The 19,334-nt window shown below is 40.4% G+C and overlaps 1 protein-coding gene across 3 annotated transcripts in view; it reads left to right on the top strand.

Moving 5' to 3' along the window:
* Positions 1-19,124, top strand: part of LOC129087892 (carbonic anhydrase 13) — a 40,721-nt gene extending 21,597 nt beyond the window's left edge. For all 3 annotated transcript variants that reach the window (XM_054594978.1, XM_054594979.1, XM_054594977.1), the window contains one exon: positions 16,948-19,124. In XM_054594978.1, the coding sequence (XP_054450953.1) occupies positions 16,948-17,067 (120 nt within the window). In that variant the 3' untranslated portion in view covers positions 17,068-19,124. The remainder of the gene's footprint in view (positions 1-16,947) is intronic.
* Positions 19,125-19,334: the final 210 nt, after the last annotated feature.

Here is a 19,334-nt window from a genome sequence, read left to right as displayed (position 1 = left end):
ATTTGAAATGTTTCTGTCTTTTTTAGGTAGGCCTGTATTGCTATGAACTTCCATCTCAGGACTTCCTTTGCTGTGTTCCATAGGTTTTGGACTGTTGTGTGTTCATTTCCATTTGTTTCCAGAAACTTTTGGATTTCTTCCTTGATCTCGTTATTGATGCATTCATTGTTTAATAGCATGCTACTTAGTTTCCATGAGTTTGAATGCTTTTTATTCCTTGAGGTTGGTTTCTAGTTTCAAGCCTTTGTGGTCTGAGAAAATTCTTGTTATGATTCCAGGTTTCTTGAATTTGTTGAGGCTTGTTATATATCCTGCTCTGTGATCTCTCTTTGAAAATGTCCCATGTGTATTTGAAAAGAATGTGTATTTTGGTTCTTTAGGATGAAAGGTTCTATATATATATCAGTTAAGCCCATTTCATCTAATGTGCCATTTAGTTCTACAGTATCCTTGTTGATATTTTGTTTGGAAGATCTATCCATTGTTGGCAATGGGGTGTTAAAATCCCCTGCTATCACTGTGTTTCTGTCTATATCTTTCTTGAAGTCTTCCAAGATTTTCTTTGTATATTTGGGTGCTCCTATGTTGGGTGCATATAGGTTTACAAGGATTATATCTTCTTGATGGATTACTCCCTTAAGTATTATATGGTGTCCTTATTTTTCTCTTTTATGGTATTTGTTTTGAAGTCTATTTTGTCTGATATAAGTATTGCTACCCTTGCTTTTTTTTTTTTTTCCTGTCCATTTGCTTGGCATATTTTCTCCCAACCCTTTACTTTCAGTCTGTGTAAGTCTTTTGTTGAGGTGAGTCTCTTGTAGGCAGCATATGTATGGGTCATATTTTCTTTTTGATTCACCTACCCTATGTATTTTGATTGGAGCATTTAATCCATTTACATTTAAGGTTTTTATTGATAGGTACTTATTCATTGCCATTTTTCCCCTTTGTACCTGTGTTCCTCTCTCTTTCTTTATCTTCTTAAATCAGTACCGTTAGCATATCTTGCAATGGCGGTTCAGTGCAGGTATATTCTTTTAGTTCTTTTGTCTGGGAAACTCCTTGTTTTGCTGTCCATTTTGATTGAGAGCTTTGCTAGGTAGAGTAGTCTTGGTTACAGACATTTGCTTTTCATTACTTGGAATATTTCTTGCCATTCCTTTCTGGCCAGTAGTGTTTCTGTTGAGAAGCCAGCTGCTAGCCTTATCAGAGCTGCCTTGTATGTAACTTCCTGTTTCTCCCTTGCTGCCTTTAAGATTATCTCTTTGTCTTTGAATTTTGCCATTTTAATTATGATGTGTCTTGGAGTGGACCTCTTTGATTTCATCTTGATTGGGAGCTTCTGTGCTTCATGGACTTGTGTGACTTTTTCTGTCTTCAAATTAGGGAAGTTTTCCATCATTACTTTTTCAAACAGGTTTTATATCCCTTGCTCCTCTTTTTCTTCCTCTAGTATCCCTATTATACAGATATTATTATGTTTCATGTTTTCCTGTAGTTCCTTAATCCCTCTTAATTTTTTTTAGTCTTTTTTCATTTTCTTGGTTTTTCTGGGCATTTTTTTCTATCTTGTCCTCCAGCTTGTTGATTCAATCCTCTGCTTCAGCTAGTCTGCTTTTGATTCATTCCTTCTACTGTGTTCTTCAATTTAGAAGTTGTATTCTTCATTTCCTCTTGGCTCTTGTTGATAGTTTCTGTGTCCTTTTTCATGCTGATATAGTTCACAGTAAGTTCCTTGTAGCTTCCCTGGAGTTTTTGGTAATTCTTACTGAACTCATTGAGCTTCCATCCACTATTTTGAACTCAATATCTGATAGTTTACTTGCCTCTATTTCTTTTAGCACTCTTTCTGAGGATTCCTCCTTTACGTTTTATTGGGGCCTGTTTCTTTGTCTTCCCATTTTTTGGGAGACTTTTCTTGTTTGCTCCTTCTTCTTAAATTGATCTCTTTTGACTCCCTGTCTTTGTGATGTGAATGTCTCTGATAGGAGATCTGTGAGATTCAGTGGGGCAATCTCCTTGATCTCCTGAACTTGATGCTCTTGGGATGCCTTTTATGCCATTTATGTTGGCTCTCTGAATGCAACTGAGTTTTGATTGTTGGATGATTGTTCTTTCTGGGCCCTTCCCTCTAGCTGGTTGACTGAAGGTCGCTCTGCCCACCATGTCTTATGTATTGTCATGCAGATGCTGCCAGAACACAACCACAAAGCCCAGGAAACAAACCCACACCCACAAAAGTAACCCCCACCTGCAATCCCACTATCAACAGGAAATAAGCCAGTATTAATAAGAGTGTACAGACAGTAAGACTATTATAAACAAGAAAAGAGAATATGATATGACCTACTGAGAGAAAAATGATTTTGAGAGGATAGAGAGAGGAGCACTAATAAGAGTTGGGAATTAGAGTAATGAGAAGAGAAAAAGTAAAATTTACATAATAAATAAAAAAGGGAATGAAGAAATTGAAATGGAGTAAGAGAAGGGAAGCATATAGTGTTAGGTTTAAACAGAAACTAAAATAAAATAACATGAGATAGAGAAAGAAAAAGGAAGGAAAAACAGGTAAATAAGTAAATAAATAAATAAGAGCCAAATTGGAGAGAAAGATCCACCACAGCACTATCAATAACAACTGTGCTAAAATTAATATAGGTGGGATGGGAATAAGAGGGAAAAGAGAAAGAAAGAAAAGCTTTAAGAGATGTCTAGAGGAATAACAAATGATTTTGAGATGACAGAGGAAGAAGAAATACCAAGAGTGAGGAACAAAAACCAGGCAGAGGGAAAAATTAAAATTTGAAACAAAAAGAAAAAAAGGAGAAAAAAGAAAAAAGGATGAAGGAGAAAAATGAGTGAAAAAACAGGTTAAGATGGGGCAAAATTAAAATTTGAGATGAAAAAAAAAGTAAGAGAAGGGAATGGTAAAATCTGAGATTTGACATACAAAATTAGTGAAGATTTAGAGATAAAATTGAAAAAATTCAACAATAACTACCCTATCCACAACTAACATGCAAAGATTGCTAAAGATGGAGAGAGAACACAGGTATTTTAAGATTGGGAAAAAGGATGTGAGATGACCATTGACAAGAAAATTGGTTTTGAGAGGCTGGATGGGGGAAAAATAATAAGAGTGTGGAGTGTAAACAAGTTGTAGAAAAAGAGGAAACAAAATTTAAAATGAAAATAAAGAAAAGAAAGAAGATAAAATGGGGTAAGAGAAGGGAGGGTCAAAATATGTGAATTGGAATAAACTATAGTATAAAGTTTAATGACTTAATATGCACAAACTTGATGGACAAGAAATGAACATTACAAAGTTATGCAGGAAAGAAAATATCACAAATCATGGAGAAGACCACAGTGGACTTTGTCTTGGTAGCCTCTAGTATTTACTGCTGTTTACTTGTTCTGGATCCACCACTGGTGATGTTAGATGTTGACGCTGTCTGACCTGAAACAGCCATTTTGAGACTTCCAGAGACTTCTCTGTGGCTGACTCCTTCAGTTGTTAACCTAGTCACTCTGCACTCAATGATCAGGCTGAAGCACTACAGAGTGGGGCAGAATCCCTCCTGGATTCAGGGCTATCATTTCTCCTCAGGCTGCTGCCACTCAGAGGGGAGTGGTCCCCCTGAGCATGATGGCTGCTGCCACATGGGGGATGAGTCAGCTCTAGGATCCCAGCATCTGCTTTCTCAGTTCTCTTCCCAAAACTTCTGTCTGCAGTCCCTCCTTAGGTGTCTCTATGAGCCCAGGGTAAGTGGTGGCAAATGAAAATTTGTGCATTGGCCCTTTAAACAACTCTTTGTGTCTCCAGCCATCTGTCTCTGGCAGAAAACAACCCTGTCACTTTTTGCAGCTGGCTGTTATCTGTGAACTGTTTGGGCTCTAGGCTGTAGGCTGGGGATCCCAGCTTAGGGTTTAGACCCCACTCTTCTCAGGGTGATCCAATTGACTGCTTAAGTATCCCTCATGTGTTGCTGCCTGTGGGCACCCAGCCAGCCTTCTTGAGTCTCCATTGCACTCTCTACCAGTTAGGTTGTACTGAAGCTGATTCTTTTATCTGCCCGAGGTTATAAAGCTTCTCTCTTGCTATTGTTCAGTTGTTTTTTCCAGGTGATTTCTCCACAGTATAGCAGTTATTCCAGATTGGTCCTATGGAGGAGGTTAGCGTGATTTCTATTCACTCCTGCACCATCTTGGAACTCCCCATATTGTCTTCTAAAGGGCTGTTCCTTCTTCTATTCTTAGCAGCAATGAGATTTCTAATTGGTCCACATACTTATCAGCACTTGGTGTTGTCTGTCTTTACCTTTAACCTTTCTAGTGGGTCTGTGTGATTTTAATATGCATTGATCTGATGACTAGTGATGTTGAGCATTTTTTCATGTGCTTAATGGCTATGTATATAATTTCTTGTGAAGTATCTATTCAAATCATTGGCTCATTTTAAAATTGGGTTCTGTCTCTTCTCATTATTGAGTTGCAAGAAATCTTTATACAATATGGATAAAAGCTCCTTTTCAATACATGTTTTTGCAAAAGTTTTCTGACAGTCTGTGGTTTGTTTGTTTGTTTGTTTGTTTTGAAACTATGTTTTCTGAAGAGGAAAAGTTCTTAATTTTAATTAAATCCATTCTATCAACTTATCTTTTACAGTTTGTGCAAAATATACCTGTTTAAGAAGTCTTTTGCCTAACTATATGCCTTAAGATATTTTTCTACATTAAGTGATAGTTTTAGCTCTTACATTTAAGTCTTTGCTTATTTGTGAGTTAAATTTTATGTATGCTGTGCCCCATTCTCTTCATTTCTTCCTTCTGATGTTCTAATTACACCTACATTTAACCTTTTAATATCATCCCTGAAGCTCTATTAAAAGTGTTTATTTCTATTCTTCACTGTGGATAATTTCTGTTTATTTCTGTTCAAATTCATTTGCTTTCCTCTGTCATATCAATATGACTGTGAGGTCTGTCCAGTAAACTTTTGTTTTAAAAATTGTATTTTTAGTTCTAAAATTGCTGTTTGTTTTTCTTTTATTATTTCTGTTTCTTTGCTGATACTTCCCTCCACTCTGCTGAGATTTCTTATGCATTAAAAAAGATGCTTTGTTTAATTTCATGTAACCAATTTAACATCCTTGTAAGTTCCAAATTTGGCTCATCATGTGTCTGACTCTGTTGATTTTTCTTTCTTTGAAAATGTGTTCCATTTTTTTATGTTGAGTAATTTTTTAATTGTATTCTATGTGTTATGAATATTAAAGTGTGGAGATTCTGTATTATGTTATTTTTCTCTGATGAGTAGGGTTTCCTTGGTGTTAGCACATTATTTTCCTGGCTCAGCTTGAACTGCAAATTTCTTTTTCTTGTGCTGCAGCTCTGGTCTCAGTTCAACCTTGCATGGTTTGTGGATATGGAGTTGGGGATCTTTCTCTGGCTCATTTTTTGTAAGACAGGTGTCCCTATCTCAGATTCTACCCAACTCCTGGCCATAAACTAGAAAGACAAGGACACACTGTACAACTCCTACCACTCCTTCCTGTGAGTGTGAACAACCCCAAGTTCCTGAGCTTGTGTTCCTACTCCATCCAGTTCCAGCAGCCAGTTGCTTTTGCATCACGTCTGGTTTTAGAGTTGTTTTCTACATGGAGGTTGTCTGCAGGGTCTTAGTCCAGCACTTCTGGAAGCAAAACTCTAATGGCCTTTCTTAAGAGTAAAATTTTATATTTCATATTAGCGATAATTAATGACCCAAGAATGTTTTTCTTTACTTCTGCATCTTTAGAATAGTTATGAAATGAGGAAAGAATTCATTCACTTGAACATTAATTTTGACTCAACATATAAAATTCTATATAGTTAGCTTTGAAATTAAATTTCTAAACTGCAGGAGAAAGTACAAATTAACTCTAAAATTGTTTAATAATTGCTAATTCGTGCAAGAGATACAAAGAGGTGTTAAAAGTGGCTCTTTTCCTCCAGTAGATTATAATCTAACAGAGCAGATAAAAGAAATGCATAGAAACTGTGACACCATGGCTGTGCTTGGTACTGGAATAGAACATAGGTATATGGGAAGTGCAGAAGGAGCGAGATGATTTTTCATTGGAGAAATCAGGAAAAGACTCCATGAAAGAGCTGGTAGGTGGGCTTGTCAGAAGGTGACTACAGGCTGAGGGGAGTCAGGAAAAAGGGGAATTTCAAGAAGAAACAGCAGGAAAAGGATATGCAGTGAATATGTGGTGAATCTGCAACTGAGGTTCTCAAACTTCAGTGCCTGCACGAATAATCTAGGAATGCTTATCAGAATGTTGGTCTTTGGGCCTTAGCAGAAACTGATTCAGAAGCTCTGGGAGATGATCTCAAAATCACCCAAAATCATTTCATTCAGGTGTTCTGGGACCACCCATCGCCCACATAGCTGAGAGTTGGACCTGTTTGTGGAAGTGACAGGAGATAATCTAGGTTAGTTGGAACTGAGTGGTAGAGGCACTCAGAAACCATAACAAGTTTGTTTTGGGGCCTTTATAGGGTTAGAAATGTCCCTTATTTTAGAGTTATACTTTGAGAGGTTTATACCTGAAATGATATATTTGGAATTTATATCAAAATAATCCAGTTGGGCAGGACAGGAGGTAGAGAGAGAGAATAGGTGGGAGTATGAATGATGTACTTGGCCATGTGTGGATGGATGGTTGTTGAAGCTGGTGATGGGTTCATCATTGTTTATTATTCTACATTTGTGCATGTTTTACAGTTTTCATAATAAAAAGTAAATAAAAAGAGATTTGGGAAAATGGGGGGGGGGGAGGAAAGAAAAGACAAAGCTAGAGGTACACTAAGGTGCTATGGCTTGTTTGCCAGATGACTTGTCTACAAATCTTCCTTGCTCTCCCTCAGTTTCTCATCTCCAAATGGGGATAACAGTACATTATTGACAGGGTTACTTGGGGGATTAAGTGAGATAACATAATGTAAAGCACTTAGCACAGTGTCTGGCGCATCATATTGAATAATAGAGCTTATTTTTATTATGATTTAACTTTGGCTCACATTTGAGTACCAGAGTGACACAAATCTATTTACAAAACACTGGAAAAGAGTACAGGGTCTGGTAGAAGTAACACCTGCTTGAGTGTGGTTGGTAGGGTATGTGAATGTCCCGTATGAGATGGACAGAAATTTGAACATTTCACCTGGAGTGTCACATTATGTGCTTGAGTGTGATATTATGTTACAGAATTACATGCTGATGATTTTGTAATAACAAGGGGGCATAATTTGTGCTGGACCCTGTATTTCTGTTTACTGGGATTACTACACAAGGAAATGAAAATTGCAGTATTGAGCCAAAGAAAATAGCAAAACAGGTCACACCCACCTGAGCATCCAGGCTCACCTGGGGAGGCCCTTATCCAGAGCCAGGTGGGTGCAGAGTCAGCTTTAGTGACAGAGGGGTAGATTTTTTGCCTGAATGAAGCCTGGGCACTGAAGGGATGAGACTGATAGGGGCCAGCCAAGGTGTGCATTTGAGGCCAGGGCAGCGGCAGGGGATACCAGAGCTGAGAGAAGCAAATCTGAGCAAGGACTGGCAGGTACAGGACCTACCTCACTGGGCTAAGTGACTGGGAGGAAGATGCAGAGTCAGGAAGTGAAGGGGTTTGATGGAACATCAAGACAAGTTCAGTAAGTTTCACCAAAATGAGCAAGCAGGTCAGAGAAAGTTCTAGAGTAAGTTCCAGCCATAGACCCATGAGGCTAAGGTATCAGAGAGGTAGGGAGCCATGGTCAGCTTGCGAGGGGATCAAAAAGGGGTGGGGAGAATTTTGAGAGACTCTTTAGTTTCTCCAAGAGACTGGTTGTGCTTTTGGAGAGGGAGTGCCCTGATTCATGATCCCTGAGCAGCCTCCCACCTGGAGTCCAAACAGACCAGGGTTACTGGGGTCTGCACTAAGCTGGGGGTCTTCCTTGTGGCCTCTGCTGCTTGACCCTTCTAAGAATTACCTGTCTCATCTAGCTTTAGCTGTAATGTTTGCTCTAATGAAACATGAATGATAACAAGTAGTAAATACTTCCCATACCTATACCCTTTTAGAGGACGCCTCAAAATATCACTTGTGGAAATGCACAGCTGCTTGTGTATGACCTGAATTTACCTCCCCAAAGAGTGGTTATAAACTGCTGCCTTTTACATGAAGGACCCTCCCTGTGTGTGTCTGCCTCCCAGCCTGGCAAGTGCACTATGGGAAATGTTTCAGGTTCATGATGATGGTGGGAACCTAACTGATGAGTCCCAGTCTGAATTTCCTTGACTTAATGATTAAGTGACTAGCAAAGCTTAGAAAAGGGAAGCTCTCATTCTCAGTAATTTAATGGTTTGTTCTCACCCAAAACAGCAAAACAAATACCCAAAACTTGCTTGTGTTAATTGGTAATATATTTTTGGTGAACATTTCTTTTAATATTTATTTATTTTTAGAGGAAGGGAGGGAGAAAGAGAGGTAGAGAAACATCGATGTGAGAGAGAAACATCCATCAGCTGCATCTCGCACACAGCCTGACGGGGGACCAAACCTACAACCCAGGCATGTGCCCTGACTGGAAATGGAACCAGTGGCCTTTCACTTTGTGGGATGACACCCAAACAACTGAGCCATGCTGGCCAGGGCTTGGTGAACATTTTTTTGTTTTGTTTTGTTTTGTTTTGTTTTTACCTTTTCATTTTTTGGGTTTTTTTTAATTTATTTATTTACTTTTTAAATACATTTGTCTCTGCCTCCCCCCCACCTCTTTCCCTTGCCCCCTCCCACCTTCCCTCCCTCAGCTCTTCCCCTTTGGTTTTGTCCATGAGTCCTTGCTATATGTTCCTTGACTTTCCCCTTCCCTTCCCTTTCCCTACCCCGCCCTTCTCTCTTGTCTCTGTTGATTTCTTTTCCTTTCAGTGTTGCTGGTCATATTTTCCTTGCATCTTTGCATTGTTGGTTAGGTTCCACTTATAGGTGAGATCATATGGTATTTGTCTTTCGCCCCCTGGCTTATTTCGCTTAGCATGATGCTCTCCAGTTCCATCCATGCTGTTACAAAGTTTAGTACTTCTTTTTTTCTTTCTGCTGCGTAGTATTCCATTGTGTATATGTACCATGACTTTTTGATCCAATCATCTACTAATGGGCATTTAGGTTGCTTCCAAGACTTGGCTATTGTAAATTGTGCTGCTATGAACATTGGGGTGCATAGGTTCTTTTGTATTGGCGTTTTGGTGTTCTCAGGGTATAGTCCCAGCAGGGGAATCGCTGGATCAAAAGGCAGTTCCATTTTCAGCTTTCTGAGGAAATTCCACACTGCTTTCCATAGTGGGTGCACCAGTCTGCATTCCCACCAAGAGTGTACTAGGGTTCCCTTTTCTCCACAGCCTCGCCAGCACCTGTTGTTTGTGGATCTGTTTATGATGGCCATTCTGACCGGTGTGAGGTGGTAACTCATGGTGGTTTTGATCTGCATTTCTCTGATGGCTAGTGATGCTGAGCATCCTTTCAAATGCCACTGGGCCCTCTGTATCTCCTCCTTAGAAAAGCATCTGCCCAGGTCCTTTGCCCATTTTTTGATTGGATCGTTTGTCTTCTTGGAGTGGAGTTGAGTGAGTTCTTTATATATCTTGGAGATCAAACCTCTGTCTGATGTATCATTAGCAAATATATTTTCCCATACGGTTGGCTCCCTTTTCATTTTGCTGATGTTTTCTTTCGCCGTGCAGAAGCTTCTTATTTTGAGGAGGTCCCACTTGTTTATTCTTTCCTTTATGTCCCTTGCTTTAGGAGACATAACAGTGAAAAAATTGCTGCGTGGGATATCTGAGAGTTTCCTGCCAATGTTCTCCTCGAGCACTTTGATGGTGTGGCGACTTATATTTAAGTCTTTTATCCATCTTGAGTTTATTTTTGTGTATGTTGTCAGCTGATGATCCAATTTCAATTTTTTGCATGTAGCCGTCCAGCTCTCCCAACACCATTTGTTGAAGAGGCTGTTATTGCTCCATTTTATGCTTCTGCCCCCTTTGTCGAATATTAGATGTCCATAGAGACCTGGGTTTATTTCTGGGCTTTCTATTCTGTTCCACTGGTCTATGGGTCTGTTCTTGTGCCAGTACCAGATTGTTTTGAGTATGGTGGCTTTGTAGTAGAGTTTGATGTCCGGTATTGTGATCCCTCCTACTTTGTGTTTCTTTCTCAAAATTGCTGCGGCTATTTGGGGTCGTTTATGGTTCCATATAAATTTTTGAAATGTCTGTTCTATTTCTGTGAAATACATCATTGGTATCTTAATAGGGATTGCATTGAATCTATAAATTGCTTTGGGTAGTATGGACATTTTGAGGATATTAATTCTTCCAATCCATGAGCACGGTATATGCTTCCATTTGTTTGTGTCTTCCTTAATTTCTTTTTTCAATGTTGTATAGTTTTCTGCATACAGATCTTTTGTATCTTTGGTTAAATTTATGCCTAGGTACTTTATCTTTTTTCTTGCTATATCGAATGGTATTTTTTTTCTGATTTCTTCTTCTTCTATTGCGTTGCTGGTGTACAAAAACGCCTTTGATTTCTGAATGTTGACTTTGTATCCTGCTGTTTTGCCAAATTCACTTATTAGGTTGAGGAGTTTTTTGGTAGAGTCTACAGGGTTCTCTATGTACACTATCATGTCATCTGCAAACAATGATAGTTTTACTTCCTCCTTTCCTATTTGGATGCCTTTTATCTCTTTCTCTTGTCTGACCGCTGTGGCTAGGACTTCCAATACGATGTTGAAAAGAAGCGGTGAGAGCGGACATCCTTGTCGTGTTCCCGATCTTAGTGGGAAAGCTTTCAGTTTTTGCCCGTTGAGTATGATATTAGCTGTAGGTTTTTCATATATGGCCTTTCTTACATTGAGGAATGCCCCATTTATTCCCATTTTGCTGAGTGTTTTGATCATAAATGGGTGCTGTACCTTGTCAAATGCTTTTTCTGCATCTATTGAGATGATCATGTGGTTTTTGTCTTGTCTTTTATTGATGTGCTGTATCACGTTTACTGATTTGCGTATATTGAACCATCCCTGCATCCCTGGGATGAATCCCACTTGATCGTGGTGGATGATCTTTTGAATGTATTGCTGGATGCGGTTTGCCAATATTTTGTTGAGGATTTTAGCATCTATGTTCATCAGCGAAATTGACCTGTAGTTTTCTTTCTTTGTAGGGTCTTTATCTGGTTTTGGGATCAGGGTGATGCTGGCCTCATAGAAGGAGTCTGGGAGTCTTCCCTCCTCTTGGATTTTTTGGAATTGTCTGAGAAGGACAGGGGTTAGCTCTTCCTTAAATGTTTTGTAAAATTCTCCTGGGAAACCGTCTGGCCCTGGGCTTTTGTGTGCTGGGAGTTTCTTGATTACTGCTTCAACTTCCCCAGCTCTTATCGGTCTGTTCAAGCTTTCTGTTTCTTCCTCCTTCAGTGTTGGAAGATTATACTTTTCCAAAAATTTGTCCATTTCATCAAGATTTTCAAATTTCTTGGCATGTAATTGTTCATAATAGTTTCTGATGATCATTTGTATTTCTGTGGTATCAGTTGTTGTTTCTCCTCTTTCATTTCTGATATTATTAATTTGGGTCCTCTCCCTTTTTTGTCTTGATGAGTCTGCTTAAAGGCTTGTCAATTTTATTAATCTTTTCAAAGAACCAGCTTCTGGATTGGTTGATCCTCTGAATTGTTCTTTTTGTCTCTATGTCATTCAGTTCTGCTCTAATCTTGACTATTTCCTTCCTTCTCCTTGCTCTGGGATTTATTTGTTGTTGTTTCTCCAGTTCTTGAAGTTGTAGTGTTAGCTCTTTTATTTGAAATGTTTCTATCTTTTTTAGGTAAGCCTGTATTGCTATGAACTTCCCTCTCAGGACTGCCTTTGCTGTGTCCCATAGGTTTTGGACAGTTGTCTGTTCATTTTCATTTGTTTCCAGAAATTTTTTTATTTCTTCTCTTATCTCATTATTGACCCATTCATTGTTTAATAGTGTACTGTTCAGTCTGCATGAGTTTGCAAGTTTTTGAAGTTTCTCTTTGAGGTTGATTTCGAGTTTCAAGGCCTTGTGGTCTGAGAAAAGTTTGGTATTATTTCAATTTTCCTGAATTTGCTGAGGCTTGCTTTGTGTCCTATCATGTGGTCTATCTTTGAAAAACTGCCATGAGCATTTGAAAAGAATGTGTATTTTTCTTCTTTGGGATGTAAGGTTCTCTATATGTCAGTTAAGTCTCTTTGATTCAGTGTGTCATTCAGTGCCACGATATGTTTATTAATGTTTTGTTTGGAAGATCTGTCCATTTTTGACAGTGGGGTGTTGCAATCCCCTACTATGAGTGTGTTGCTGTCTATATCTTTTTTGAAGTCATCCAACAATTTCCTTATAAACTTCGGGGCTCCTATATTGGGAGCATATAAGTTTACAATGTTGATGTCTTCTTGATAGATTCTTCCTTTAAGTATGATAAAGTGACCCTCTGGGTCCCTCTTTATGGCCTTTGCTTTGAAATCTACTTTGTCTGATACAAGTATGGCAACGCCAGCCTTTTTCTCATGTCTATTTATTTGGAATATTATTTTCCATCCCTTTACTTTCAATCTGTGTAGGTCTTTTGCTCTGAGGTGGGTCTCTTGTAGGCAGCATATGTGTGGGTCATGTTTTCTTATCCATTCAGCTACCCTGTGTCTCTTGATTGGGGCATTGAGTCCATTCACATTGAGAGATATTACTGATAGAAACTTACTCATCTTTTCTCTTTGTACTTGTGTTCCTCTCTGTCTCATTCTTTTCCTTCATCTGCTTAAACCAGTCCCCTTAGCATATCTTGGAGTGCTGGTTTGGTAGAGATGTATTCTTTTAGCTTTCTTTTGTCTGGGAAACTCCGTATTTCCCCCTCTATTTTAATGGAGAGCCTAGCTGGGTAGAGCAGCCTTGGCTGTAGGCCCTTGCATTTCATGGCTTGGAATATTTGTTGCCATTCCCTTCTGGCTTGTAGTGTTTCTGTTGAGAAGTCAGCTCCTAGGCGTATCGGGGCCCCCCTTGTATGTTACTTTCTCCTTCTCCCTTGCTGCCTTGAGGATTCTCTCTTTGTCTTTGACATTTGCCATTTTAATGATGATGTGTCTTGGAGTCGACCTCCTTGGGTCCCTCTTGAGTGGGGTCCTCTGTGCCTCCTAGATCCATGAGAGCCTTTCTCTCCTCAAATTAGGGAAATTTTCCATCATTACTTTTTCGAGGAGGTTCTCTATTCCTTGCTCCTCTGCTTCTCCTTCTGGTATCCCTATTATACGGATATTATTGCGTTTCAGGTTGTCCTGCATTTCCCTAAATGCTTCTTCATTCTTTTTGAGTCGTTTTTCCATTTCTTGTTCTTTCTGGGAGCTTTTTTCTACCTTGTCCTCCATCTCACTGATTCGATCCTCAGCTTCCTCCAGCCTGCTTTGGATTCCTTCTACTGTGTTCTTCAATTCAGAAATGGTATTCTTCATATCCTCTTGTGTCTTCTTGATAGTTTCTATGTCCTTTTCCAGGCTGATATAGTTTGCTGTAAGATCCTGATCGTTTCTCTGCAGTTTCTCATAGTTCTCTTTGAGCTGGCTGATCTCATTGAGCTTCCTTAGAACCATTGTTTTGAATTCCATACCTGATAGTTCCCTTGCCTCTATTTCATTTAGCTCTCTCTGTGGGGAGTCCCCTTTTCCACTCATTTGGGGGGAACTTCTTTTTCTTCCCATTTTTGTGAGAGTCTGTTAAGTATTTTTGTCCTTTACTTTTCTTTCTGGGCTTGCCTCGGATGATGTCAGTTTTTGACCCTATACAGCCTTGGGTTGTTTGTTTGAGTCTTTCAGGAGTCTAATGCCTGTGTGACTCCTGCTTGGAGCAGCTCTGTGACCCCTTCGGTCAGGGCTGAGCTATTTTTTGGGATCTCTCTGCGCTCTCACCCGGGCTCCTTGAGCGCATTCCCCGCGCGGCAGGGTCCCCCACCTGCCTGGGCTCGCTGTGTTTGCCCCAGACCAGGGGGCTTATTCGCGACTTCCCGTACTCATCTGTCCTCCCTGGCACGCGAGCTTCGCGGCACTGGTCAGTTTAGGGTCTTCTATTGTGTGTTTTCCCCGCTTTTGGCCCTTTGGGTGAGTTGCCTGCCCTCGCCAAATGGGGACTACGGAAATGGGAGGAATTCAGCTCTAGGACTCTCCGGTTAATCCTGTCTCTGGTCTCTCCTCCAGGGACTCTGGGCAGCTCTACTTATTTTGTGGGCCGCTCCGCAATCGCGGCGGGTAGGTCAATTTACGCCTGCCCTTGCCCCTCTGTGCAATCCCTCACAGGCTGTATGGGTGCCAGTCTGTGTGAGGCCTTGCCAGCAGGTGCAAGCGTTCGCCAGCCCGCGTGGGTCACACACACACTCGCCAACCCTTGCCAGTCACTCGGCGCAAGTGTGCGCGCCTGCTCTGGGTGTTTTGGGGGTGTCTATGTTTGCTTTTCAGCTTTTGGCTCTTTCAGGGTGTGGCCTCTTCCCGCGCAATGGAGACTATGGCAAGGAGAACGAGTTGGGACTCCCCGGTTCCTCCTCCTTTTCTTTCCCCAATGCCTCCATTTTTAGTCTCCCCTCAGGGGCCTCTGGGCAGTTCTGTGACCCCTTCGGCCAGGGATCCAACCCCTGTGCGGACTGCGTTTCAATCGCAGGCAGTCTGGTTCATGCGCACCCTGCTTCTGCCTCTTTGGGGTCGCGCCTTTCCAGCCCACAATGGAGACTACCGGACGGGGAGGGAGTCGGGACTCCCCGGTTCCTCCTCCCATTCTTTCCCCAAGGCCTCTGTCTCCAGTCTCTCCTCAAGGCTCTCCCAGCCAGTCTGCACTCAGCCCCGTAGCTCACACGCGTACAAGCTGTGTGCGGAGCGCACAAAAGGCAGGTTAATTGATTCCCTTATGCCTGAGCGAGATGGTAGCTGCAGAGTGGGAAGTGCGTTATTACCCAGGCTCCACTGGCCGCCGTGTCAGTTCTCTTCACAAAGTTTTCCTCACCAGTCTTTTCCCAGGCACCAACCCACCCTGCTGCCGCCTCTACCCAGCGATCAAGGAGGGTGGCTGCCGCTGCAACTTTTGCGTTTGCCCTTTAAATGTCTTTTTGCATCCCCAGCCACCTGTCTCTGGCAGAGAGCACCCCTAAGCTTTTTGGGGTTGCATTTTGTCTGTATTTTCTCGGCTTTAGCTGCTGTAGTTTAGGAGTTCCTGTTTATGATTCAGACCCCGTTCTTCTCGGAGGGGACGCTAACTGGCCGTTTCAATGTCCCTCTGGTGCCAGTGCCTGTGCGCACCCAGCCCACTCTCTCGAGCCTCCACCGCAATTCTCACCCGTTGGGATGTGTGAGAGTAGAATCCACTGTTCGCGGCACCAAGGCTCCTCTCCCACTATCGCTCCACTGCTTTCCAGGTGATTACTCCATTATTTAGTTGCAATTCCAGTTTGGTTTTGGGAGGAGGTCAGCGTGACTCCCTTTCACTCCTCCACCAACTTTTCCGCCGGCTTGGTGAACATTTTTAAGATAGTAGAATTACTCAAGGCATTTACCCTATCTTTATTTTTCTGCTGTAGACCTATGCTAAATCCTAGTAAATAATATTAAACATGCCTATAATAGAAATATTTTCAGCAATTAAAAATAGTGATAGTGATTTATATTTATTAATATGCAAAGATGTCTAAATAGGGTGGGGCAAAAGTAGGTATACAGTTGTTCATATGGAAAATAATGGAATAATTAATAACAATATAAGAATAAATTCTGTGTTTTCCATACTCACAACTCTAAACCTACTTTTGCACACCCCATATATAGAAAAAATAAGATTTCAAAAGAGTATTTTAGTTAAGCTCATTTTTTTGTAATAAAACATCACAAATATGTATGTGCATTTATACATAGAAAAATACTTCATAATGTTAACAGTGGTCATACCTCATGGTGTGGTTACTAGTAATTTCTATTTTTTCTCTTGATACTTGGGTATTGTATAATGTTTTTAAGGTAAGTAAGCTTTTTGCAATGAGAAAAATTAAACCCTTTTGGTGAGAAATATGTGTATACCACTTAAATTGTGCTTAAACATTATTAGAGGTTGAAAGGCCTTACGCTTTTTCCATAGATAGTTGTTTATGAGGCACAAGAATGTTGAAAACAAGCAACTTTTTCTAGTTAAAGGAAAATAATAATTAAAAATCAAAATGCTCCAGGATGAACATGGTTCTTGTGAAAATTGGGCCCGTGTGATATTAGGAAGCTTGCGAGTGTTCAGTGTGGATACAAAAGCTGAAGATACCCCTTGAGGTGATCTAACCCAAGGCTTCACTTCATGCTGAGGAAAGTAAAGCCAAGGTCACCCAGGTTGTGGCAGAATCAGACCTGGGACCTTGTTGAGAAAGCCTGAGTCTCATTCCACTGTCCCATTCTGCCTTGAGGTGACACTCTCTAATTTCTGGATATGAAACCACTCTTCAATGTTTTAAACCACTCTTCAAATGCTTCCTCTCATGACTTTGCTCTTCAAATAAAGAATGCTAGCTGAGGGAGGGAAGGAAGGAGGGGGCAAGGGAAAGTGGTGGGGGGGAGGCAGAGACAAATGTATTTAAAAAGTAAATAAATTTAAAAAAAAAGAATGCTGATACACTAAATTTTTGAAGCTATACATATTTGTAGAATGGTAAGAATTTAGCAAAAGAATTGCTTTATCAGGTATGATCCATAACTTAAAAAGTTTTCATTGCAGTATTTTTAGTTCCTGGTAGAGGAAAGGTGATATGTTTCTCAGCTTTCTGTGCAGGTCACTGCGCTAACACTGCTCACCCTGTATGTTGACACAGTCTCCTCTTCCCACTGACAGCTGGCCACATTCCGCACCCTCCTCTGCACCGCCAAGGGTGAAGCAGCCACCTTCTTGCTGAGCAATCACCGTCCACCACAGCCTCTGAAGGGCCGACAAGTGAGGGCCTCATTCCACTAAAAGCTGTAGCCAGTGGACCACCCCAAACATACCTGCGGAGAGAAAGCAAAATCAAATAGGACATAAAAATCCTTACTGATGATTCTTTCCTAGAATTCTAGTTTGTGGGTACCATTGTGCTATCAGCCTCAGGAGCACCAAGAAAATCAGATCCCTTTCATCAAACAGACTTGACATATCCGTCTTGGATTTGCATTCCTGGGTCTTCAACAGGAAACACTGTATCACATGTGTTAAAATCCATGAAATGTATCCACTTCAACCTGGGGGAAAACATGCCAGTATGGCAAACCTCAGGATGTATGAAATATTTTCCCTTCTTGTATAGACCGAATTAGTCATGTCTTTCTGTGATGTTTGTGAAAAACTTAAGCTTGTTTCCAGAATAATAGAACTGGGACACCTTTTTCTAAACGAGTGATTTTGCTTAATGTCTTGATATCATTCCAGTTCATAAAAAGTTGACAAGGTTTCCAATTTTAAAGAGAATTTAAAATTTCTCTTAATTTTGATTATGTTGCTGATTCATGATGCCTTTGGTCAAATGAACAATTTGACAGTTGTTGGGAGTGGAGGTGAAATATAACTACTTCCTATGTCTACTCCACAGATCAGCAAAATAACCCACACAGTTGTGGTGAAGAATTCCTCAGGATATAAGTGGCTGTTTAAACTTGAATGAATGGTTGCACATCACATTCACTGGTGATATTAATGATAACTGGCGAGGGACTGATGAGATGCAGTGCTGGCCAACTCAGGGCATGAGGTCCGTTGAAAGGAGCAGCTCACAGACACAGTGCAAGCTGTCGAGACACAGTGATGCATGGCCCACTCTGCCTTGCATTTTGGCCACAGAGCAGGGCCAGTCCCTGCAGCTCATTCTTCTGTCAATGGATGGGAAAACTTACCTGAGTCTTAGATAAATATACAAGCTGACCATAAACCCACCCATTTCTGGGGCAAAACCCATCTTCCCTTAACCATGTCCCTTAGTCTTTAAGTAATTTTGCAAGGTGGCCCTTGATGTTCACATTAACCTATTACTCTGGTATATTTTTATTTGTTTTGTGTGAATGAAGATGGGGTTGGGGGATTTCTTTGCTATTTCTAGTACAAGGACTAAGATTATGCGTTAATTTAGTAACCACACAGAAGACTTGACCACATGCTATCATGGTCTGAGAGAAGTTTAACCAACTTTCCTTGATTTTGATGATTTGCTTAGGATACTGCTCTTCTTCTGGGTGTAGATTTTATAACTGAAAATATATTCTGTGATAGTTTTCCTGACAGGGTAACTGCATGTCAGTAAATTGTGTAACAGTGAGGCAGGTGGTTGCAGAAGACAGGCTCCTGGAGACTGAGGCCGATGGCTTAGTCATTGTGAAGCTTACCATCACCCCTCCTCCCCAGTATCCAGCTTGAGGCCTTACAGAGAATTCTAATGATGTAGTAAATATCTAATGAATCAATTATTTTTTCTAATTTTATCTTATCTTTGATAATTCTCTTATTGCTTGGGGTCAATGTACCCTAAGTTAAGGTAACAAGTAAAATGTAAGCTAGCTCTTGAAAATGGTTTCTTCTTAAAGTAATACTTATTAAATCTACTTGTGTAAACAGAAATTCTAATTGTTTTAAAAATACCAATGGGAAGGTGCTTCTTTAGTTTGGAAAGATATGTTGTGAAGTACCCCAGTCTGAGAAAGAAGTGTTTTACACTCAGAGATGGTAAGTTGTTGTACCTGGAAGGGTGTGTGGGGTGGGGATTCTAATTACTGGGTGTGAGAAGTATCGCTTTGTAACTTGTGGTTTCTGCTACAGTATTAGGTTGGTTCTATGCTACAAATTGGACTTTGATGGACTAAAAATGTTTCCTTGAAGATTGTCTGCTAATTTATTTTTCTCAGAGGCAAAAGCTGTCAGGATGTGTTCAAGTTATTTTCTGAGACTATTAAAGAGCTATAAAAGCTAGTAGAGTTTTCTCTTGTTTCCTACAACATGTATTGGATGTATGTTTGTTACGCATTTTGTGTTTTAATTTAAATTGGATTCAACCACAGTATAATAAAATGAGACAAACTGAACTGTATCAGGGGCCTGGTTATGCGAGACACAGGACAAGATTACATTTTTATACTTATGTAGAAAATAATTTCAAACTCACAGAAAAACTGCAAGCAGAGCAAAAACCAATTTTTGTTCTGAATTACTGAAGAGTAAGTTGTAACCTGCTGCTACAAACTTGAATGTCTGTGTCCTAC

Source organism: Pteronotus mesoamericanus, unplaced genomic scaffold (genome assembly GCF_021234165.1).
Source record: "Pteronotus mesoamericanus isolate MK-2021 breed Mesoamerican mustached bat unplaced genomic scaffold, CSHL_Meso_final scaffold_54, whole genome shotgun sequence".
Taxonomy (NCBI): domain Eukaryota; kingdom Metazoa; phylum Chordata; class Mammalia; order Chiroptera; family Mormoopidae; genus Pteronotus; species Pteronotus mesoamericanus.
This window is presented reverse-complemented; position numbering and strand designations above follow the sequence as displayed.